The sequence below is a fragment of the Anastrepha obliqua genome, chromosome 5, assembly GCF_027943255.1.
Source record: "Anastrepha obliqua isolate idAnaObli1 chromosome 5, idAnaObli1_1.0, whole genome shotgun sequence".
Classification (NCBI taxonomy): Eukaryota; Metazoa; Arthropoda; class Insecta; order Diptera; family Tephritidae; genus Anastrepha; species Anastrepha obliqua.
Window position 1 is genome coordinate 33,323,607 of NC_072896.1, and position 25,996 is coordinate 33,349,602.

At 37.8% G+C, this 25,996-nt stretch overlaps 1 protein-coding gene across 1 annotated transcript; it reads left to right on the forward strand.

The window, feature by feature from the left end:
- Nucleotides 1–144: 144 nt before the first annotated feature.
- On the forward strand, nt 145–22,596 carry LOC129248682 (glutamate receptor ionotropic, kainate 2). Its single transcript, XM_054888311.1, has 14 exons — nt 145–220; nt 299–873; nt 3,763–3,912; nt 9,635–9,697; nt 10,113–10,319; nt 15,615–15,832; nt 15,884–16,033; nt 16,149–16,346; nt 16,423–16,685; nt 16,763–16,940; nt 18,139–18,362; nt 21,314–21,451; nt 21,507–22,197; nt 22,271–22,596. The coding sequence occupies exons 2-14, from the start codon at nt 777–779 to the stop codon at nt 22,520–22,522; spliced, it is 2,829 nt and encodes a 942-aa protein (XP_054744286.1). The 5' UTR covers nt 145–220; nt 299–776; the 3' UTR covers nt 22,523–22,596.
- The last annotated feature ends 3,400 nt before the right edge of the window (nt 22,597–25,996 follow it).

A 25,996-nucleotide genomic window follows, 5' to 3' on the forward strand; every position in this document is an offset into this window, starting at 1 on the left:
CATTCATAGAAAATATAAACAAACACGAATGAGAGCGACAGCTCGTTAAGAAAAGCCGACGACAGTCAATGCAATAAAGCCTTGTACCGCAATGTTGACAGCCACAGTAACAGCAACAGCAGCAACAACAACTATAACTAATACATGAATAAAGCGGAGAGCGGGCAATAATAACAACAGCAAGCGCACGGCGCTAATAGCAGGAAGCAGCATTTTTTTAGTGAATAGCGCACATTATTTCTTTGAAGAAAATATGCTTATTTTTAATAATTTTTATTTTTTTTTTATGTCTCTCAAGGCGAACAGCGGAATGTCTAAGAGGCAGCAGGAGCAGTCACAATGTGGGAGATGTGAAGTTAAGAAATATTGTCTAATTATTTCCGTGCCGTCGCCATGCTCAGTGTGCGCTAAATTTTTCTACGACTGGATGGTTGCTGGTACAAATTCAAAAATATTTCGAGTGTGTTTTCGAATGGAGGCGGCGGTGGTCGCGACCGCGTTGTGGCAATAGTAATGTGAAGTGAAGTGAAGTGAAAAAAGTCACAGAAATAAATGGAATAGAGAAAAATACATATATATTTATAACACGGGCATGCAATTAATTTTTACGTAATATTTTGACTTTGTTTTTTGTATTAAATTTGTAAAAAATGTGACTTCTTATGTGAAATGTGATTGATGGTTTTTAAAAGTAGATACTTAAATAGATTGTTTAAGAAAAATCTGAGCATTAATTGCGAGTAAAACGTGTTTCTAAACTGGAGACACTGTGAAAAATGCATATCGGAAGCATTTTCGGCCCACTGCTGCTGCTGATCGTAGTCAAGATCACACACGAATTCAACGATGGCGGCAAAGTGGAAGTGAAAGTTGGTAATGAAGTGAAGAGAAAATGTTAAAAATCGCAGTATTTAGTTGGAAACGAAAAATTTTCTGTTAAAGAAAATATAGATGGAGACAAAAGTTCTGAGCGTTTTCTGATTTGGAGTGAGTGCAATGAGTCACATTGTACGCCGATTGAAAGGTGACATTTGAAAAGCAATAAAATAAAAGCTCTTTGATAATCTTATGCTTGCTGAAGCCAGTTGGGTGTTACCCAAAACGGTGAAAAAAGAAAAAAAAAATCGATACATTGCTTAGCACAACAGTACGACACAGCGAAAAGTCGGAGCAGGTGGGTAAAAAATGTGAGGGAGCCCCAATTTGTATCAAATACAACAACAAAGCGGTGGTTCAAGCAATTAAGCTTTGGATGGCAAAGATGAAGCACGCTATGGTCGCTCAATGGTCCCGAATTTCGAGAAAAATCGTGGAGTCGGACCAGAATGTGAGCCTTATTCCATTGTGCAGGAAAATGGGGACTAGCCAGAAAACTGGCTTGAAAATGGCTGGCCTCAGGAAGAAGCTCGATGTATGTAGGTGTGCCACACGACTGGATACAAAATAGCTTAATGCTATTCTTTGCTAGAACGTAATCTCCGTGTATGAAACACCAAATGATAGAAAAACTTTTTTCTAATATAATAGCGGTCGTCTTTCGGCAAGCAATGGGAAGACTCCAAATGTATTTCTGCCATAAAAAAGCTCCTTATAAAAAACCATTTGCCTTTCGGAGTCAGCCTAAAATTGTCGGTCCCACAAATAGGAGGAGAAGCTCTTTTGGAGGAGAAGCATTTTTGGAGCGGATGCTAACCGGTTAATGTTCACATACAAGAACAACAACCGAAAAAAATTGTTCTCAAATCGACGACAGCCGATCCAAATGATTAGATTAGATTTGTGGGGGGTTGGACAAGTCCAAGCACTCAGCCAGGAGACCATTGTATTACACCCGGATACAGATTTCAGTAGAAATAATAGAGAGATAGAAAAGTTAAAATTTGGGTGGTAAGACGGAAAAACTAGTTTGAAGTCACTCTTCCACAAATCTCTTGGATTTATTGATGAACTTTAAGAGATCCGGAAGAGGAAGCGTATGAACTTTATCCTTACTCAGTATATCGCAACCCAATATCCTAAGTCTGATTCTGGAAAACGTCGGACAGCTACAGAGAAAATGCTCTGCAGCGTCGTCATCCTCAAGACAGGATAGGCATATCGGGTTGTTAAGGATCCCCATGGCAGTCATATGCTGACCACAGGCGTTGTGCTCTGTGATTACACCCACCAGTACTCTCAGGTCCTTTCTACTGAGTTCTAGGAGAAAGGTTCCTGTTTGGTTCTTTCACAAAGCACTTGGCTACTCTGCACGAGTTCAACCCAGACTAATGTCCTCTATGGGTAGACCTCATGATGTCGTCAATCCATAGTTGAATCGATGTGGAATTGACACCTAGAAAGGGTTTAGGGCCTACTGGCATACTTGCAGAGCCTTCATTAGCCAGTTTATCAGCTAACTTGTTCTCTGTAATGTCACAATGTCCAGGTACCCAAATAAGACTAACTTTGTTATGTTTTGCAACACTTTATTTTTGTCCTACATTCACTGACTAACTTGGATGTGCAGCGTTGGTTAGCAAGGGCTTTCAGTGCAGCTTGACTGTCATTACAAATTCCAGTATGCCACGTTCAAGATGACATAGACTTCCGTAAATAATACCGTGGCCAACTGTCCTGTGGCATTCAAATGATGTCCAAATCCGGATTAAGAGCCAGTAAAGGCTAAGACGAATGGGTCTGGTGGTGAACGAGGACAAAACGAGTACCTCTTGATCAAACAAGCAGTCGGCGCTCTACGACGGTGTATCGGCACCCATGTCTCTGTTGACAATTATGATTGCGAGGTTGTAAGAGACTTCGTTTATTTAGAAACCAGCATTAACACCGATAACAATGTCGGCCTTGAAATTCAACGGAGAATCTCTCTTGCCTACAAGTGCTACTTTGGAGTAAGTACAGGTAATTGAGTAGTAAAGCCCTCTGTCGACCAACAAAACTAACACTCGACAAGGCTCCCATCATGCCCGTTCTAATGTATGGCGCATAAGCGTGGACGATGACAACATCCGATGAAGCGAGATTCTGCGGAAGATTTTTGGACCTTTGCACGTTGGCAACGGCGAATATCGCAGGCGATGGAACGATGAGCTGTACGAGCTTTACGACGACATAGACATAGCGCAGCGAATTAAGATCCAGCGGCTACGTTGGCTGGGTCATGTCATCTGAATGGATACAAACGCTCCGGCTTTGAAAGTATTCGATGCGATACCAGCTGGTGTTAACAGAGGAAGAGGCCTCCTCTGTATTGGAAAGATGGAGAAGGACTTGGTATCACTTGGGGCGTCCAACTGGCGCCGGTTAGCACGAGAAAGAAACTACTGCGCGCTTTGTTAAAATTGCGGAAGCGGTTATTGCGCTAATCAAGAAGAAGAAGAAGAAGCAGAAAGGCTAAGACAACATCACTATGAGTTGCTCCTATCAGTTCAAGCACTCAAATCCGAATTCTCGACCAACAACAGATCAACTTGAAGCAGGCAATCGACCGGAATTGACTATTAGGAAGAGTGTTGCCTTCCAGGAAGCAAGGCCAGATTGCAAATACCTTTAGCAATACCTCACAAGCTCCATCATATTCATCAAAATCTGACATTATGCGATTATCAATCTAAAGGGATGGAAATAAAGGGAAAACGCTCAGAGTTTTTATTTCACCTATTTTTGTTTTTTTGGACTCTATGCGCTGAGTAAAGTTTTGTCTTAGGTTTCATATGTATAACTCACGCCATCGTTTGCGAATACTCTAGTTTCGATTCCTTGCAGGCGTACTTTTCTTTCGCGACGAGGGCGATATTGAAAAGAGTTTTGACGAGGCATTCCGAGTGATTAATAACAATCAGTTATTTGGTGTAAGTTTCGAAACGATTAAGCGGTATGTGCCCAGCGACGATAGCTATATACTCCAACAGTTAAGTAAGTATCTATGCATGATGATGAAAATGTATATGGGTATATGTGAATTACTCAGATATGAAATGACGAATGAAATGTGAGGGAAAATTTCATAACCAATGATGAAAAAGTATTAAAAAGGATTAAGAAAAATTTTAAATATTTATTGCATCATAAATCTATACAGCTATTTGTATAAATAAAAAAAGGCGAAATATGCAAAAAAAAATTTAATTTATTTTTTAAATTTAATTTTAATTTTTTTTCGTGTTTAATATCTGCAGAGGCTAACTTCAATGTTCGGTTTTTTTATTACACAGCCTCCTATTCGAACTTTTTACTGAAAAATGTATAAAGTTACAGCGGCTGCCACCCTGTATGTTGCAGAGCGACCTACTTAGGTCAATTGGCCTGTTTTAACACTCATGGACGAACGAATTTTAATACACCACTGCTTCTCTTTAGTGAAACACTGGAAATACTGAGTGTCCATGAGCCGAAGTATGCGAAATATTCGAAAAAATACTTTTTAAGATATTGATTTCGATTTTTAGCCTGAGTGAAATTTTTTTTTAGTTTCTTTGACGGGACAAACTAGCAAGTACATCATTCAAACAACTTGTGGTGTCAAGGAGCCAAGGTGGTCGCTTCTTAACACATCAGTGCCAAAGACCTCAAGCTTCATTCGAGCGAAGGCTGGGCAGACGCCCATATAAAGTGGCTGGTTAATGACAGAAGGATCTGCGACAGTTGGTCGGATATGACAAATAACATCAGTTTTGTCCATCTGCAGCCTCACTCAGCCCGCCAAGCTTGCGTGTAGGCAGAAGTAACCTATTTGCTAACCGTGGCTTTGATGGCTGCAGAAGGGAGTGGCAGAACGGGCTCGGGGCCAAAGAAGTTGCTGCTAGCAAATGGGTTGCTTAATTGGCCTCCGAGCCCATCCTAGCTAAAAAGTCAGAAGTCTCATTCGCCGCGATACCCACGTGACCCGGGACACATGTTAGCATGAGGATATTATTTCTACCGGTAACTAAGAGCACGGTGTAGTTTTGTCTCGCTGGAACTGTGCTCGATCATGTAGCCATCCGGTAAAATGCGAACACAGTGTTTGCTGGGGTCATTTTCAGGGTTTGATCACAATTGTGCCTCTGGCAGCACCACACTGTATCTCTTTTCGACTACTACTCCTGATGGCATGGAGTCAAAGGGCACAGAGAGGATCATTGAATCGACATCCATGCTTTCTCTGTTGTCCAATGCCGGACAGGGGCCGTACCGATTCCCATTGTGTTTCAGCCTGCAGATGGCCTTCAGCATCTAATACCGGGCCTGAAGTAGTCGGAAAAGCTCCCGTGCAACAGATGACTACAGTGCGTTGTAGTCTTGTTAAGGTCCTCCACACTCCCACGAGAGAGGTCACTGATGTATAGGTGATAATAGATCTTATCATAGCTGTGTAGATCCATAAGATCTTGTTAGTAGAAAGACCTCACGTTTTCCCAAAGACACCCTTGCACTGCCAGGCTGTCAGTGCTTTGAATGACTTTGTTTCAACGTGTGACTTCCAAAGGAGTTTACTATCGAGGATTACTGCAAGATATTTGATTTCTTTGGATAGCTGAATTGTGACTCCTTTTAACTTAGGCAGAACGAGCCTATCAAGCTTTATTTCTTTTGGTAAAGAGGACAATACCTGTCTTGGTAGTGTTTGCCGATAGCCCATTAGCACATCATCAAGTGTCAATCATATCACAGGAACGGCCAAGCGAGATTAGCCAGTTTCGTTTTACTAGAACCGCATGTGTTTTTCAGGCCAATCTGCTATTTGTTAGCTCAAAGAGAGACGATCGAAGCCGAAATTTGTAAGAGGGTAGACGGGTGCTCACGTTAAGGGCACAGGTTACTGAGTGTCTGCAACGTTGTTCTCAGGTAGTATAATAAAGTGAAGGTTTTGCCTCAATCGCCATTGCTTTGATTTAAAAAATGTTTTTTGTTGATGGTATTGTGCATTTTCTCCCATAAGAAAAACAAATTTTTTATGGAGGAAAACTTCAGCACCCTAAGCTAAAAAAAATCAGTGTCCAAAATCAGTGCGATTTTTGAAGAACTTCAAATTTGACTTAAAATTGAAAGATCTATAAAACGCCCTAATTATGTATATATATATATAAGGTAGGGTTCCGTCGTTGAGTGCTGTGGCCACTAAAACAATCCTTTCTCCTCTTCTGAGGGGTCTTCCTTCCCAGAACTACTATCTGCATTACTTCGGCAGGGCCCAGAAAGACGCCCAACGACGATAAAATGGACTAGTTCTATTCACTCAGGTTTTGGCCCACCATGCTTGTAGCCAGCTTCATGCTATAGACTCGTTATCTTATATCTATGTCTGTGAGGCTTCGCTTTATGGTACTGCGTTGAGGTCTTCTCTTTTTTCGGTAATACACCTTCAACATATCTTTTAACTGTATTCCAGTTGTCCCCGCGTTTAAGCATCTTGCCGATCATATTGGTCGGCGCGTTGTCGCCAATTTGCTCCCTCAGAGTATCTCTTTTCACGAGCCGTCTGTCGCAATTAAAAAACGTGTGTCTGACGTCATCGCTCGGTGCTTCGCAGTATATGCATCTGGGGTCACTTACCTTACCCATGCGGTATAGGTATTTCCAGAAGTACCCGTGGCCCGAGAGGTACTGAGTCATGAAATAGCCAACTTCCCCGAAATTCCTTTGATCTCATTTACCTATTGCAGGAATGAGCTTCGCCGTTCATCTACCTCTCGATTCAGTGTCCCATCGGCTTTGCCACCGCTGCATGGTTTGGCATGTCCGTTCCGCGGCGTTAGTGGGGGCGTGTTTTTTCTTAGCGTATTACGTTTAATGAGCTCCAGGCCATGGTCGTCAAGCTAAAATTGGGTTCTTAACATGACTTGGTTCAGCTTCATCCTGGCATACTCGGTATCTCGCGCTGTTATGATCGCCGCTATATCGTCCGTGTGCCCCACCGGATATGTGTCTTCTGGCATTTCTATACTCAGGATCTCGTCGTAGCTCAGATTTCAGAGATCCGGGCCGAGTATAGATTCTTGAGCTGCGCCAGATGTTACCGCTTTAGTTTCTTGACCATCTGGTGTACTGTACAGAACTTCACGCTCGCTCATGTAGCTCTGGAGGATCCTTAGCAGGTATGTAGGTGGTCAGAACCTTTCTCGCAGTACTGTTATTATGTCCACCGTAAGCTATTAAAGCCCTTTCGTCATCAAGCGTTGCCAGGAAGATGATGCGTCTCGGGTAGGAATGTCCGCTGCACGATCTACTCTGCTTACCACGACCTGCAGCTCCCATTGAGCACACAGCTTTCTTAAACCCAATACTTGAGTCAAAATATTGCTTAGACTGCCCAATGAGATTCCTCGGGCTTCTGCCAAATCTCTTTCAGTCACTCGATGATTTTTCAATACCATAGCTTATACTTTTTTACGATTTCTGGTGTTCTTGCTGTTTTTGGACGTCCTTGACGTGGATCGTCTTCAAAACGTTTAAGTTCAGCTACCCATCTTTTTACTAATCGATGCCGAAAAGTCCTTATACACTTTGAACATTCGTTCATAAATTTCCTTTTGCTTTTAAACCTTCGAAAAATAAAAATTCAATCACTGCCCGATACTTGATTTTTTCCATTGTAGAAAATATTTTGACACGTCGATACTAAATGGTTTGTAAATAAATAATGAATTGATACATATATTGAAATGAAACTTAGCAGCATAGCAAAAAGAAAGTGTAAGCTAGTAGCAACGGCCTCTCTTATCGAACCGCGAAAATTATTGAACAACCTAGTAAGGCACCAAACTGTGACCTTTTGGTCGTGAAGAAAGTGTTGCTCAATGAATTGAGGTTTCTCGGTGGTATAAAACAGACAATTTGGTTTACTTACTCCTCCTTTAAATGTGAAATATGCCTCGTTAGACGGGGAAATGTTTCGATTTTTAGTTTTTATAACTGAGAAGTCATTTTTAATGTATCGGTCAGTCCATAAGTTCGCGCGTTTTTTAAAGGTGGTTTTAAAATTAATAAAAAAGATGTTCAAAGTATTTATTAATCAATGATATATTTTTTGCTTCATTATTTACAATGTCTTCCCAACGTTTAGGCAAATTTTTAATTCCCTGCTCAAAAAATTGTTTGTCCTTGGAGCCAAAATACGCTTCGATATCACTTTTTATAGCTTCTTTTGAGGAGTAGTTCTTGTTACTCATATGGGATGGAGTCCACGGAAAAGGTGGTAATCACAAGGTGCAATATCCGGAGAGTATGGTGGATGCGGCATTAGCTCCCATCCAAACTCGTTCAGCTTGCCTAATGTTTGCCTTGCGGTATGAGGTCTTGCGTTGTCGTGGTGAAGCAAAACTTTGCGTCTATTCACTAAAAACGGTCGATTTTTTTTAAGTGCCTCATTCAGGTTTGATAGCTGATGGGAATAATAATCAGCAGTTATCGTCTGGTTTCGTTCCAGAAGTTCATAATAAATAATACCGGCCATAACCCACCAAATAGACAGGAGAATCTTCTTGGGGTGAAGGCCATCTCTAGGGGTCGGTTCTGGTGTTTCATCTTTATCTAACCATTAGCGTTTGCGAACTGGATTACTGTAAAGGACCCATTTTTCATCACCAGTAACGATACGGTTCAAAAAACTTTCATTTCCAAGCCGTTGCAGCAGCTGAGAACACACATTCACTCTCTGCTGAAACCTTTCCCAACGGAACCAGGTGCCTGTGAATTTTTCCATGCGATGAATTTAACCTCTGAGCTATCATATCGACTGTCAAATTTGGCTCAGCTTCCACGAGTTCGAGCAAGGCGTCGGAGTTAATGACGACCAGCGCGCAGGGCATCCTCCACGTCGCAGTTATCACTTCGGAATTTTGAAAACTACTTTTGCGCAGTCCTTACACTCACGTATCCTCTACGTGAACAGTGTTTATTATAGCAGCAGTTGTTGTTGTTATAGCAGCAGTTGTTGCATTTTTACCACTTTTATAAAAAAAATACAAAATATGCCTCTTATACGCGTTCGAAGATTCCATTTAATTTTTTAATAACCGTGCTTCTATCCGCGACTAAAATCACTTGTTGAATGCACAATATATCAAAGAAAATATAAATAGTTCCGCTATATTTCGGGAATAATTTTTTGTATGCAAAAATCGTACAAAAACGAAAATATGGGTAAAATACGCACGAACTTATGGAATGACCTGATGTATATTTCAACATACGCGCTCTTTCGGAATGACCTTTTCCATAGTATAAATGTTTTCGACTTCGCGCTGCCAACGCGGTATCAGAATAACCAGCCTGAGAGTTCTGTCAAAAGTTGTAAAGTTTTATGATTTCCCGATGCTTTAAATGGCCAATTCACATTTTTGAATAATTAAATAAATTTTCTAATAAATTCATAGAATTATTCACAGTGTTCGGTTGTCACTCTGTTGGAGAATCATGCAGCTTATACGTAATGCGAGTGTATAAAAAGATGCAAAATATTTCAAAATTCCTTCATGCGGTTTTTTCCAAATTCTTAGTTAGTAGGTGTAAAAATGTTTGCTGAACAATTGCGAGATTGCTATTAATTTCTTTAATAAATTCTGGTAGTGCATAAAAAAAATTTTATTTTTAAAATTTAAAACATTTTCACTTTCAATTAACAATCTTTCTTATTTGTCTCTTCCAAACATTTCAGCTTGTGAATTGCTTTCAGATGGCGTTGCTGCTATTTTCGGACCAAGTTCAAAGGCGTCTAGTGGTGAGTGGAATCAAATGCGACGAAAAATGCGCCAACACTTTTGCTGCTGCTATTTGATTTTTATTTTTTGTGATCGAAAAGAATTTATGTATGTAATATATATATATATATGTGTGTATATATTTATGTGTATATGTAAATATGTATGTATATATGTATGTGTATGCACTCGTAGATACATACGTATGCCATGCCAACGCTGTGAGCTTGAATATATTTATGCATGTATTTCGAACTGGTTGGAATGCATTTTGGAAAAATAAATAAATTACTGCAAAAAAGATTGTGAGAAATTCGAAGCTTCAACGGACAATATAAAATAATATACATTTGAGATTATTTATTTTTTGATTGTTATTTGCCAGCTCTAAATGAATGGTTTCTATCAAAAAATTTCCCGCTTTCTCATTCTCAGACATTGTTGCGGTCATAGCCAATGCCACTGGCATTCCACATATAGAATTTGATTGGAAATTTCAATCCACATTTCAAGAGCGCGTCAATAATCGAATGACTGTCAATGTGGCGCCTTCGATAGCGATGATCTCAAAGGCTTACTTCAGCATTATTAAGTCTGTTTACGAATGGGAACAATTTACGATTGTCTACGAGACCCAAGAGGGTGGGTTGGAAATTGTGTTATAGAATAATTTTTTTTTTCTTATTTATTTATTATTTTTATTATTGATTTAATTATTTTGTTTAATGTTGTGCTATTTCATTTATGTTTTAATAAAATTTTATTTCATTTTATAATACTTTATTGTTTAATTTACTTTTTTCTATTTTTTCTGTTATTTAATTTGGTTTAATATTGTTTTATTAACTATTATTTTCTTTTAATGCGTAAGTTAATTAAAATAAATTTTATATTATTCTTTTGAACCTTTTTTAATTTTATTTAATTTTAAATTATTTAATTTCATTACTTTTGAAAGATATTTAATTTTATTATGTTTTATTTCAATAATTTAAAATTTTTTTTTAATGAATTTATTTGTTTTTATGTTTTTATTTAAATTTTTTTCCGTTTTTTTAATTTTTTCTTTTATTTGTTATTTTATTTCAGTTCTTATTCTTTCATACTTTATTTAAAAAAAAAAATTTAATAATTAAATAAGTTTTTTCATTCAATTTGAATTCATATTTTTTTACTTTATATGATATTTTCTTTTAATTAATTAATTAAGATAGTTTAAGTTAATTTAAATAAATTTATTTAAGTTTAAATAAATTTTATATTATTCTTTTGAACTTTTTTTAATTTAATTTAATTTAAATCTATTTGATTATTTTTGAAAGATATTTAATTTTATTTTTAATTTTTTTCAATAATTTTTAATCTTTTTTTTAATTTATTTATTTTTTTACATGTTTCTATTTAAATTTTTTCAGTTTTTTTTAATTTTTTCGTTTCTATGTTATTTTATTGCAGCATTAATTTTTATTATGCTGTACTTTATTTTGTTTTATTTTTTTTTTTAAACTAATTTTTTTTCCTTCAATTTGGTTTAATATTATTTTATTTTATATGCTACTTTTTTATTACTTCAGTTTATTTAAATAAGTTTTATGATATATTTTCAACTTTTTTTAATTGAATTCGATTTTAATTAATTTTTTTTCATTATTGATATTTAATTTTATGTTGTTTTACTTCAATAATTTTTAGTAATATTATAAATTCATTTAATTTTTTGTATGTTTTTATTTATATAGTTTATATATTTGATTATATATATTATTTTCGTTTTTATGCTATTTTATTGCAGTTTTTATTTTTATTATACCTTATTTTGTTTAATATTTTTAATTAATTAATTAATTTCATTTTTATTCAATTCGAATTAATATAATTTTGTTTTATTTTTTCTGTTGTTATTGAAGTCGATCTAAATTAATTTTATTTTATAGAATTTTTTAAATTTATTTAATTGAATCTATTTCATTTTAACTAAGTAATTATTTAAATTTTTAAATTTTATAAATATTCTTTTTTTTTATTTATATAATGGGTATGGGAATAAGTTTCCACTCTCGTAAAAGAGGTGTCGCTGCTGATACTATTTTTGTGTTCGATCTAATGATACTCGTATACTAGTGATTTGAAAGTGTATATGTGAGGTCTCGATCGCAGTAGTTCACATTCGTTTGAAGCGTAAAGATCCTTTTTTATCTGACGTCAAAAATGTCTACGTTTGTCCCGAAAAAACAGCATTTGCGGGAAGTCATGTTTCATTATTACCTTTTAAAGAAAAGAGCAGCTGAAACGTGTCGTATATTATTCAATATTTACGGTAATCATGTTCCATCAAATACAACTTGTAAAGATTGGTTTCGACGCTTCCAAAGGGGCGATTTCGACGTGAGTGATAAAGATCGAACGAGCGAAAAAATTCGAAGATACCAAAACACAACAATTATTGGATAAAGATGCATGTCGACCCCTGGATGATACGTCTAAAAAGTTGGATGTTGACAGAGCAACCGTCGGTAAACGTAGCAATGGGAATGGTCCAGAAACTGGGTGCCACATCATTTAAAGGAGAGGGATATCGAGAGACAGGAATAGAAAATGTGACGGGAATAGAAAATGCTTTCTGCATTGCTTTGCCACTGGCGATGAAAAATGGATCTATTACGATAACCCTAAGCGTCGAAAATGTTGAAGCCTGCCAGTTGAATCAGGTCCATCGACAGCGAAAAAAATATTCATGCTTCAAAGGTTATGTTGTGCATCTGGTGGGATCAGAAGGCACTCCTTAAACTATCTGAAACCATCACTGGCGATCGCGACCGACTACCGACTGCAGCTAATGCGTTTGAATGGAGCTCTCAAAGAAAAGCAGCCGAAAGGGACGGTAGACATGACAAACTGATTTTGCTGCATAACAACGCCAGGCGTCACACGTTGCTAAATCGGTGCAGAAATATTTAGAGGGACTGAATTGGGATATCTTGCCCTGCTCGCCGTATTCCCCAGGCATTGCACCTTCGGATTACCATCTGCTCCGATCAATGCAGTTAGCCCTTATTAGAGAGCGGTTCACTTCTTACGAGAGCATCGCAAACTGATCAAGTCAAAAGAACTCGAATTTTTCGTCAGAGGAATCCGATTGCTGCCGGAAAAATGCAGTAAAGTTGTAGCTTCTAGTGGCACATACTTCATATAATATTATTTATTATTTAATTGTTTAAATCATTTGTAACTTTGGCTAAGAAAGAACGGAAACTTATTCCTATCCTCTTCTTTATATAATATATAAAAAATTAATGTTTGTCTGTATGTCATCGATGAACTCAACAACTACTTGACCGATTATTATAAAAATTGGTATACTATATATATGTATTTTTCCACGGAGAAGGTTTGTAGAATATGCTCATTGATGCCACTCGCCACCAGGTGGCGCTGCAGAGTAGCAAGTTCTGCCCCGTTCAACCGATTGTCATAAAAATTAGTATGACTATGTATTTTTACACAAAGGAAACGAATATGACATGTTCATAGATGTAACTCGCCTAGAATGAATTGAATATTTGTGTACTGATTTTTCTTTACATTTATTTTTCTTAACTTTATTTTAGTTGTTGGTGTAGCAACGCGCGCCGGGTACAGCTAGTACCCAATATTTTTTAATTTTTATTTTACCTCATTTATTTTTTGTTATTATTATTCATATTTTTTGTATGTTTTGTTTTATTTTTTATGCTTTTTTTGTTATTTTGCTGTATTTAATTTTTTTGTTTAATTTATTTTTGATGCAATATTTTGTGAATTTATTTATTTTCATTTTATTTTACTTGACTGAGTTTTCATTTAATTTTTGTTTGTTGGTACTGCCTTTATATATTTCGTTTTGTTTTTTGTTTTTATATTCTTTTCCTGTATTTTATGTTTCATTAATTCATTTTTTTTATTTCATTTAGCTTACTCCAATTTAATTTGGTTTTATTTTATTTGATGCTTTTTTTATTTTATAAGAATTTTAATTAAAATTAATTTTACTTTTATAATTTTGAATTTTTTGTTTAAATTAGTTTGATGTTTATTTGTTTATCTTAAATTATTTTATTGGTTTTTAATTTATTTTAATTTAGTTGATTTAGTTTTTCTTTTGTAGGTACCGCCTTTATATATTTCGCTTATTTTATTTTTTATTAATGAATTTGTTTTTATTTCATATACCAGTTATAAACCTATGAAATGAGACTTTCAGCTATTAGTCCATAGATGTCGCTAGGAGTATTTTTAAACCTTCCCAAATGTCTTGTTTTTTTCGTCAGTCATCTATCAACAATATTCAGTTCATTGTTTGTTACATTTCATACAACAATGCATTTGTGTCGCTCTTAAAAATGTCGAAAATTGAAGAAAAACGCTTCTCAAGCTCATCAAATGCTTATAGAAGCTTATGGTGGATATTCTCTAAGCAGAGCACAGTGCTTCTGGTGGTTTGAAAAATTCCGAAGTGGTGATTTTAGCGTGGAGAACGAGGACCGTGGTTGGCCACCGAAAAAGTTTGAGGACGTCGAATTGGAAGCATTGTTGGATGAAGATGATAGTCAAACGCATCATCGAACAAGAGGGTCCCGGGAATTCGTGGAGTCATACGATTGGGAACCGCTGGTGCATGCGGCTTACTCACCAGACTTGGCGCCTTCCGATTATCATTTGTTTGCATCGATGGGCCACGCACTTACCGAGCAGAGCTTCAATTCTCACGAAGAAGCCAAAAAATGGCTCGATGATTGGTTTGCGGCCAAAGACGGCCAATTTTTTTGGCGCGGCATCCACAAATTGCCTGAGAGATGGGAAAAATGTGTCGCTAGCGATGGCTATTATTTTGAAGATTAAATTTGTAACCATTTTTTGTTAATAAACGTTTGAAATTGAAAAAAGTCTCATTTCTTAGGTATCTACCTTATTTTACAAGAATTTTAATTAAAATTAGTTTTATTTTTGAAATTTTTAATTTTAATTGTTTTCGTTTTATTTGATTTTTTGTTTAAATTAGTTTGATGTTTATTTGTGTATCATCATTTATTTAATTTTTGTTATTGTATTTTACTTGATTTTGTTTTTATTTTTAAGAATTTTAATTAATTTTAATTTGTTTAATTTTTTATTTTATTTTATTTTATTTAGTTTTTATTTATAAGAATTTTAATAAAATTTAATTTTATTTTTAAAATTTTTAATTTTATTTGTTTTTCTTTTACTTATTTTTTTTTGTTTAAATTAGTTAGAAGTTCATTTTTTTATCTAAAGTTATTTTGTTCTTTTTTATTTTATTGTGTTTTGTTTTATTTATTTTTTTTAAACTACATACTTTAACAACTCGTTTTTAATGTTTTTATTTAAATAATTTTTGCTTAATTAAATTGTTTTTTACTTTTATTTTATTTATTGTTGTTTGTTTTGATTTATTTGATTTTTTTTAAATTTAATTTAATTTTTTTTAACTTGAATTTGTTTTTTTTTTTGGGTTTGTTGTTTTCATTATTTTGGTATATTTAATTTATTTCCTATATTAATTTAATTCCTTTTTTTTATTACAAAATTTATTTTAATTTAATTAAATTTTCTTAAATATAATTTATTTTTATTATATATTAATTTGTTTTATTTTATTTTATGATATTTTAGAAATAATTTTTATTGCTTATTTCTTCATTTAATATGTTTTCATTAATATTTATATTAAATCGGTTTAATTTTATTATGTGTTTCTCTGTTTTATTTTGCTTTGTAATATTTTAATTTTTTATTGCTTATTTTTTTATTGTTAATTTTTTATGTAATGTTTTTATTCTAATGTTTTTTATTAATATTTATTACTAAATTAATTTATAATATATTATTTTATATTTCCATTTCCTCTCCCTTTTCCACTTTCTCATTTCCCATTTCCAGGTCTCGCACGCTTACAAGACCTTTTGAATATTCAATCCATGAATAATGATCTTGTCAAGTTGCGCTACATCGGTGATTATAAACACGATTTGCGTGTACTTTGGAAGGAGGTAAGGGAGACCTTGCATGAAAATAGAATTATTCTGGACTGTTCTGAGGACTCGTTGCAAATTTTGTTGCAAACTTCGATGCCTTTTAAGTTGCTGGGCTCTTTTCGGGTAGGTTGCCTACTATATCAATGTTTTCATTTCAATCATATTCATTTCTAGTATTGGTTCCTGTCTCATTTGAATACCCACAACTCGCCCTTGAGAAATTTGTACAATGCGGACTATAAAGCCAATATAACTTCTGTGCGGCTAAAATTGGTCGATGAGAATCCTTATGGGCGCAAAAAGACCCGAATACGGCCAATTGATGTGAGTAGAGTCAAAGAAATTGGGAAGACAGCTCACTTTAGAAGACTCATCTACATTTTTGATATATATGAACTTTTTTTAATAAACATAAAATGGTTTCCTTTAATATCAAAAGGAGATATTTGCCAGTCAGGATTTCTTGCCAATTCTGATGTACGATGCTGTTGTCTTATTTGCTAATGCCGCAAGAAATGTAATTATATCGTTGAGAACGTTTAAGGAACCATCAAACAGATGCGAACTTGGTTACCATGGCGGCATTAGTAGCCGTCCTTGGTATGTGGGACGTCAAATCGTGCGCGAAATGAAGACGGTGCGTATGCATTATCGATGTACTACTCTAAAATCTATTTTATTTGTATACAACGCTACATAATTTTTCGCCAAAGATCTCTGAAGATGATGTGGAGCCGCCCTTCAAAACGGAAAATCTGAAAATCGACGAAAATGGTGAACGCAGCGATTTTAGTTTGGAGATTTACAAGCCAACCACAAATGAAATTTTATCTATCTTTAAATCGGATGGCACTGTGGCACCGCCAAGTTCAATCTATGCGACGACGAGCAGCGCTTCGACCACCCCCGATTTTTCGTTGGAAAAGAAATTCTTTGTAGTGGCCACACGCTTTGAAGAACCTTATTTCATGTTGAAGTGAGTAGTGAGTGGCCAGTTGCCTGTGGTGCTGTTAAATTAAGATTACCGTTCGATTGATGTCAGTTACTTCGCAGAGAGGATCATGAAAATTTGCGTGGCATGGAGAAGTATGAAGGCTATGCGGTGGATCTGATAGGGAAATTGTCAGAGATAATGGATTTCAAATATGATTTTTTAATTGAGCGTGGCACTGGCAAACCCAATCCGGAGACTGGCGAATGGGATGGCATTATCAGACGGCTAATTGATCACGTGAGTGCTGGAGATGGTTTAATTTTGATGTATTACGTTGGGGAACAAGTACGTAGCGTTTTTACCAAAGACTTTTATTTAAAGAAAAAACAATAATTATATAAATAAGTTAATCAATTATATATTTGTCGTTGCTGTTTACAACCTCTTCCCACCTTCCGACCAATTTGTTGATGGCGTTCCGCCAAAAATCGCCTGGTCGGGTGTCAAAGAAGTTGTTGAGCCAGTTTTTAAGCACCTCTTTGTTATCGAAGGTAACGCCCTTCGCCCTTCATATGGTTTAACAAGGGGCGGGAAATATGGTAATCGATCGGCGCAAGGTCCGGAGAATACGGCAGATACTGAAGAACCTCCCATTCGAGCTCTTGGAGTGCAGCTTTGATGACATGGTTTGTCCATGTCGATCAGCTCTTTTCAGTCGTATAGCCTCATTCACGCAGTGTAGTTGGCAATGTAGAGCTCCTTCTCGTTCGTGACATTCATTTTGAGCATTTCCCAGTGCACCAATCTCTCCCAGTCCCACCAAACACATATCCTGATCTTCTTTGGATGAAGATTGGGCTTGAATCTCGGCTTTGGCGTACCTCCTGGTATTATTTTTTTTCGTTGAGCTCGTGGTATCCAGGCTCCCAATATTTCGGTAAATTCCATTGAATAAAGGTTATTGAAAATCGTGTTATGATCGCAGTTCATTTTTTTCGTCAATTCACGACTGGTTTGGCGACAGTTTTTCTTCAAAAGTGACTTGAGACGTTCTTTATCGAATTCAGAAGACCTCCCGCTGTCGGACGTGTCATTGATGTCGAAGGCGGTTTGAACTTTTCAAACCATTTCCATGCTGTAGACTCGCCTATGACACCTTCTCTATACGCATTGCAAATGTGCCGGGCTGCTTCGGCAGCTTTTTGACCTCCATGAAAAGAAAAGAGGCGCAGGTGTCGAAAAGGTTGATTTTTGCCTTCTGCGTATTCCATTTCTAAGCCTCAAAATTAGTAAAAAATTAAATAAATCAAAAATACAATTAACATAGTTTTGTAGAGCAGAAATAGTTCTATCGAATGAATACTTACCCTTGGCCAAACAGCAAACAAATCGTTGTAAAATATAATAAAAGGAAACATAAAAACGCTATGAACTTATTCCCCAACCCAATACATCCAACTTAAGCGAGTAATAACAACTAAACTTTGAATTCTAGCAAGCCCAAATTGGTATATGCGACATAACCATTACCCAGGCGCGTCGTCAAGTTGTTGATTTTACAGTGCCTTTCATGCAACTCGGTATTAGTATACTGTTTTACAGAAGAGCACCGGCACCGAAGAATGTTTATGCTTTCTTGGATCCATTTGCCGAAGAGGTGTGGTACAATATGATGCTGACACAATTGGTGATGACGTTGCTGTTTGTATTATTGGCGCGGTGAGTTACAATCTTAGTTTAGTGTTTAGTTCCTGAGTTGTGATGTTGCGGGAGACGTGAGTGGAAAGAACCAAGGCCCATCTGTCAAGGTCGTTAATGTCAATAATCCAAATTTGCTTTCAGTTGTGATGTCAAAATATGACATTTCTAAGGCAAGTTGACATTACGTTCACCAAGGCGCTAAAAATAACAAAAAGTTACCCGACAAGTAATGCAACCTTGATAGACTCGCCTTTGAAAGAACCAGGAGGACTCCCTCAGTCTTCTCAGCTGATGTATTGCCGCTTCTCTTATTTTTTGGTTTGTGCGAGAAACAGTGAGATTAACAGGGGCGTGTACGATGCGGTACCGCTACTCAGCTCTCAGTGAATTTGGCAGAATCAGCTGTTCTGATTCCCGACAAATTAGTTGTCGCAAATGCGATTTTTGTTTACATTTTTTATTTAACTTTTTTATTTCTATGCTCTTTTGTGTTTGAATTAACATAACCTATATTTTCACTTTTTATTTACAAAAGCTCACTATTTCGTGATTTTCTTCTTAGTTCTCTCACGCACTTCATCTCCAATTACGTCACGACAAATTTGTGCTCATTTTTCCACTTCAATCTACAATCAACGGTTCTTCGAATATTACTACAGTGACCGCAGGAAAATGGGGTCCCGGAAAGGGTGTACTGCAGAGTAAAGGGTCTTTGATTTATATATTATTGTACAAAGGGTGTTTAATTTAGAGGTATCGGATTTTAAAATGAAATAAAGCAACGAAAATTTAAATTGATTGAGCAAACTTTGTTAATTTTGTGTAGAAGCATTCTTGACATTTATTGGCCTCAACTGTGCCGTAATTCGGCTATCCATAAACACCAATTTTGAATGACTCGCTGGAGGACTTCGTTAGGTATCTCGTGAACAACTTTAGTAATGTTGGCTTCGAATGCCTCAATTGAAGTTGGTTTACACAAATCATTAGGACACATGATGCCACACACCAAGATCGATGATGCCACACGATCTTGGTGGCCAATCCACTGTTTGAGACGTGATATAAATCACCTACCGAAACGACGGCACAGTAAATCCATTGTTTCACGGGCTGCATGGCTGTATGACAAGTAAAGCCGTTTTGTTGGAACCAAATGTTGTGGAGATCACGGGCCTCAATTCCCGGCATCAAAAAGTCGTTTATCATGGCACCATAGTGTTCACCATTCACTGTTACATTGGCGCCAGCCTCGTCTTTGAAGAAATATGGGCCGATGATTCCTCCAACCCATAGGCCGCACCAAACGTTTGTTTTCAATGGATACAATGGCTGTGCTCTTTCAAAAAACCCTATTGGAAAAAGTGCAATCTGTTCAGCCCTTATATAAAGAAAGGCAAATCGATTTTTATCAGAAACTGTGCTCATGCAGAAATACAATCAAGTGCCTGCCCGTCGAGGAGCGGTCTCTATTAACAGAACTGGGACCGTGGCCGCCAGAATGATAGAATTGGGCTTAAATATTTTATCACTCAGAGGAACACTGATTTCCACAGTGCTGAGATCTTCCAACTCATTCAAGAATTGTCTACCTAGGGAGCTTCTGTAGTAGTCTGTATATCTTGCCATTAGACAGAGTCCCATTAAAATTAAAACTCAACTCGATGTCGCAATATTCTGGAACCCATTACATTCGTTAAGAGATGCCTGAAATTTCATAGGTACCATTTGGGTTGTCGATTGCTTTGTGAGGAATCTATAGCCATATGGCTGTCAGATCAAACGTAAAAATCGTATCCAGGTTTGGCTCACATTGCGCTATTGCCATGGCCTGAATTATTACCAGCTCTAGATGAAAAGTACTACAATAGTCGGCGAACCGAAAGCTAAAAAAGATGCAAGATGCTCGGAACGTAAAGCAACGCTCACGTAGCCCTTGAGCTTTAAGTCACCTGTGTATACATGAATGGACTCGCTATGTCTCACGACATTTTGTTTCTAAGTTTTTCCGTCGAAAGTAGGAGAGAAGAGGCTTTGTTTGTGTTTTCGTTGGGGAGAGTTTTACATGGCGGCTCTCAAATTCAGCGCTCAATCAGCTATCCTGTGAAGTTTCGCCTTCTCACATTCTTTCGAACGGGACAACATCCGATGAAGCGACGCTTGGAGTGTTCGAGAGAAAGATTCTGCGTAAGATTTTTGGACCTTTGCACGTTGGCAACGGCGAATATCGCAGACGATGGAACGATGAGCTGTATGAGCTTTACGACGACATAGACATAGCGCAGCGAATAAAGATCCAGCGGCTTCGTTGGCTGGGTCATGTCGTCCGAATGGATACAAACGCTCCGGCTTTGAAAGTATTCGATGCGGTACCAGCTGGTGGTAGTAGAGGAAGAGGAAGGCCTCCTCTGCGTTGGAAAGATCAGGTGGAGAAGGACTTGGCTTCACTTGGTGTGTCCAACTGGCGCCGGTTAGCACGAGAAAGAAATTACTGGCGCGCTTTGTTAAGCTCGGCCAAAATCGCGTAAGCGGTTATCGCGCCAATTAAGAAGAAGGAGACTTTCCCCACTTGCGTGGACTTCTACATATGGAATCATCCTTCTTTTTTACGTTGACGACGGCGAATATCGAAGGCGATAGAACGATACGCTTTATGAGCTTTACGACGACATAGACATAGTGCAGCGAGTAAAGACCCAGCAGTTTCGTTGTCTGGATCATGTCATCCGAATAGGTAAAAACGCTCCGGCTCTGAAAGTATTCGATACCAGCTGGTGGTAATAGAGGAAGAGCAAGGCCTTCTCTGCGTTGGAAAGATCAGGAAGAGAAGGTCATGGTTTTACTTGGTGTGAAAAATTCACTGAGAGCATGATAGCGGTTCCTGAATATGGGCACCTCTGTATTCTTTATTTAATTTTATTTATTTAGTAAGTGATTCATTTCTAACACGGCATCTTATAATTCCACAGATTTTCACAACACGAGTGGATGAATCCTAATCCAGCTGATTCCGATCCGGTAGAGCTTGAAAATATATGGAATAATTCGAATTCATTTTGGCTGATGATTGGCTCTATTATGCAACAAGGTTGCGATATACTACCAAAGTAACTCGATTTCAGTTATATTAAAAAAAAAACCTAATAATTTTCCTCCTAACAGAGGCCCTCCGATGCGTATTCTCAGCGGTATGTGGTGGTTCTTTACCTTGATGATGGTCAATGCGTATATTGCCAATTTGGCGGCTTCGCTAACGAACAACAAACTACAAAGCGAGTTCAATAGCCTCGAAAGTCTTGTCGATCAGAATAAGGTTAAGTATGGCACATTGGCTGGTGGCAGCACTTCAGTCTTCTTTTCCGAATCGAATGAGACGGATTATAAGAAGGCCTGGAATCAAATGATAAGTTTTACCCCATCCGCTTTCACATCCAGCAATAAAGAGGGTGTTGATCGTGTGCGTAAAGGTCAGGGTACGTATGCTTTTTTAATGGAAACAACCTCATTGTCATATAATGTTGAACGGAGCTGTGATCTGAAGCAAGTTGGTGAGCAAATAGGTGAAAAGCATTACGCATTGGCTGTACCATTTGGCTCCGAATATCGTTCAAATTTGAGCATCTCTCTTCTGCAATTAAGTGAGAAGGGCGTTCTTTTGACCCTCAAACGTCGTTGGTGGACACCGAAAAATGCTAGTAACTGCGTTAAATATACTGAAGTGGATGGTGATGAGCTTTCGATTATCGAGCTGGGTGGCGTCTTTCTTTCGCTCGGCGGTGGTGTGGCAGTTGCTTTCATTATTGGGGTTTGTGAGTTCTTGTGGAATGTACAAACAGTTGCTGTGGAAGAGATGGTATGAAATCACTTTGTTCTTTCGAAAATGAAATATTTAAAATCTCAAAGAAAAAAAAATTACTTTCCTTTAGACCACTCCGTGGCAGGCTTTTAAAGCTGAGCTATGCTTCGTGCTAATGTTTTGGATTACAAAGAAGCCAGCAAAAATTTCCGAGAGCACAAAAAGCTCCATTTCCTCGAAATCCTCTTCAAAACGTTCAACAGATCATTCGCGATCGCGTTCGCATAGTCGCGTAAGTGGTCGCTCTCACAGGACAACCAAATCGAAAGCATCTCATCGAGATCGTGAACGGAGTGTGCATAACCGGAGGTATTACGATTGAACGACGTAGCTGAAGTATTTGTGAAACTTATTGATTTATTTAAAGGCGTACAATTTTAGTTAATGAAAAATTTGGTCAAAATATGTATTTGAGTTAAATTTACTTACTTGCATTGTAATTTTGTTAAACTTGATTAATAAAAATAATAATTCTAGCAATTTTTTTTACGAGGTAAGACAAAAAAGATTGTGGTGTGGAGGGGTTATGGCGGACGGAGAATGTATTTTTTTACTACGCAAGACCTGACGACTCAACACAATAATAAATACCAAGCTTGAATCCAGTCGGTTCTTTAAACTTTGAGATAACTCCAGATAAACAAAATCCATCGGGACGGGATTTAGGTTGGAGCACTGCCCCAGACCGTCAAAGGAAGGAGCACTCAGTGAATTTAAACGTCTAGCTGTCAAGCCCGGGCATTTACAGAGAAAGCGCTCAACAGTCTCCTTCTCTGAAAGGTCCCCACAGCTTCCGCAATGGGGATTAAATGCTAAACCTAGTTTTCCTGCGTGTGTCTGCGATCGCCCAATGACTGGTAAATACAGCTACGAGTTTGGCGGGAGAGTCCTCAGTACTTTCTGAGTCCTGCATCTATTGTACTGGGGCCAAAGGGTTTTCGAAATAGAAGAAATGGAGCTCCATCTGTACTGCGCTTTTCTGAGAAATAAGTTGTGCATTTCCTTTTCGACAACAGTCAGGGGGATGTCGATGGCCAAACCTTTCTAGGAAGCTCATCAGCGATTTAATTACCCTCTATGCTTCTATGTCCTCAAACCCAGATCCTCAGATCAGAGAAATATTATTGTACCTGCACACCAAAGAGATTTAATTTCCTCCTTACAGAAGTTTACGAGTTTGGATCTGCACCATGGCGTCGTTAATATCTCCCTCGCAAATACTTCTACATGAATAACACCAGCAGCATTCGGCAGTTTTAAGGAGAGAGATAAATTGGTTGATTTAGAGAAAACCTCTGCTCCGACTCCCCATTCCATCCCGGAACCGTCAGTGAAGTTAGATGTACCAGTATCGGCATAGATTTTTCCCTCATTCCAATCCTGCCTGCTCGGAAAGATTACCCTGACAGACCATCAAACTCCACTTTGCGGATAGAGAATTCTGTACGAAATTCAGAGAAACGCGGTGTCAACTGCCTAAAACTGCTACCATGTCCCTCGAGAGATTGCCTCCCGAGGCCACCTTCCTTTATCCTGATTGCACTTTGAGCAGCGATGGAAATAGCGTAGAAGCCGATATTAAGGGCAGCACAGGGACAAGTTCTACATGCTTCGGTGATGCCAACACAAGTAGTCTCTTGCATTCTCCCTAGTTTAGTGATATTATAGCGCTTTCGAAGAGCTTCCCACTAAACCAAGCAATAAAGACCATAGAGAAGAGGGGTAATACATTTTTACACGGATGTATCCAAGCTAGAAAACAAGGTAGACTATGGAGTTTTTTCTAAGATCAAAGGTTGCTCAGGAATGTCTGACAGCTCTAAATGATATCTGTCTTCAAGGTCAGTCTTATATGGGTTCCGGGACATAGAGATATTGAAGGAAACTTCAAGGCCGCTGAGCTAGTCAGAAAGGATACTACATAGTCTTTCGCTGCTTGAAAAGAGTGGTAATATTGGAATCCCTATGGCAACTTGCAAATTAAGGATAAAAAATAAGGCCAATAGGGCATGGAGAGAAGGAAATACTTGTGTTACAACCAGGCTAATTTGACCGCAAATATATTAGTAAAGGAAATGTAAATTGCTCAACCTCTCAAGAGAAAACATCTCGAAGGCTGTGACTTGTGTCACCGGTTATTGGCTGTTAGGTAGGCACTCCTCTAGGTTAGGAGAACACTACAGAAGTTGTAGAGACGAGAAAGAAACAGCAGAACACTTCCTTCGTATTGTCCATTCTTAGAAGGAGTCCATCCTTAGATGGACTTGAGAAAGGTTGTTAGATTAGATTCTTTATGAGGGTTGCAGGAGGAGGTGCATTGGAATTTCCTGAGCCTGTTCGCAAAAACGACAAGAGTCCGGATACCAAATTCCGAACATGTGCAGATGACTTCGCGGTCTGCAGTGAGCTGTGAGAATATTTTCCGTTTATCTTTGCGGGGGGTTATGAGTTTTTTAAACCTTTCAGTAGGGATTTCGCCTGGCATAGCCCTATAATATGGTATCAGCAAATATCCCCTAGCCCCAGCTATTCACTCCTAAGCTTCCCCTTGATGGTGTGTTGTCCCATAGCAAGGAAGGGCTCGGGTCCTATTAAAGGCGAGGTCGCAGCCTCTCTCACCAATGCGTCTGTTATTTCGTGGCCAGTTATGCCCCTGTGTTCAGAGTACCAAATTAGCCGGATGCGTTTGTGAGTACTTAACACATTCAGTTTCTCCATATACTCAAGGACCACAGAGGATTTGATCTCACAGGACGATAGGACCATGAGTGCCGCCTTCCGGAAATTTCTGTCTTACTTTATTTCAGCACAAATGGTATAAATCTCTACTTGGAAGATGCTTGAAAAACTGCCCATCGGAACAGAGCGCTTGCTTCTGGGGCCATAAACTTCAGCGCCTATGCCTTCTGGGGTCTTCAAGCTATCTGAGTACCTAATCATGGTACACTCATGGAATTTCTTTTCAAATGCAGCAACGCTGTTAGGAAAACACTCTTTTGACTCTCTTATGGAATTATCCGGTGTTGGGATAAAACTTATCCTATGCTTCATAAGAGTGTCTAAATGATTCCATGATAAATAAATACTGTGGTTCCGTTGTTACACAGTGCTACCTCAACGGACCTGCATGGTCTACGTGAGTTGTCAATTTTTTGAAACTGACTGCCACAAAAACTTAAACTAACCTATTATATTATATATATAATATATAATATTCGGCCGCCGTAGCCGAATGGGTTGGTGCGTGATTACCATTCGGAATTCACAGAGAGAACGTTGGTTCGAATCTCGGTGAAAGCAAAACTAATAAAAACATTTTTCTAATAGCGGTCGCCCCTCGGCAGGCAATGGCAAATCTCCGAGTGTATTTCTGCCATGAAAAAGCTCCTCATAAAAATATCTGCCGTTCGGAGTCGGCTTAAAACTGTAGGTCCCTCCATTTGTGGAAAAACATCAAGACGCACACCACAAATAGGAGGAGGAGCTCGGCTAAAATCACAAAAAGGGTGTACGCGCAAATTATATATATCTATATAATATACAGGGTCCGGAACTCGAGGTGCAACCAACTTCAGACCGCTGGCGCAGCTGTTTCGCGGGCATCTGCTCTCTGTTAGTTGGCTAAATGACAGTTTAGAGTATTGTTTACAAGCGGAAGCATTTAGCCGAGAGTAAACGCGAAAAAAGAAAAGCAGCAAAATTATATTTGGCTGGTAAGTCACAACCCGCGATTGCTGGTGAGCTCGAGCACCTTAAAGAAAATAAAGTTTTTGCGTATCGCACCATTACTCTTTAC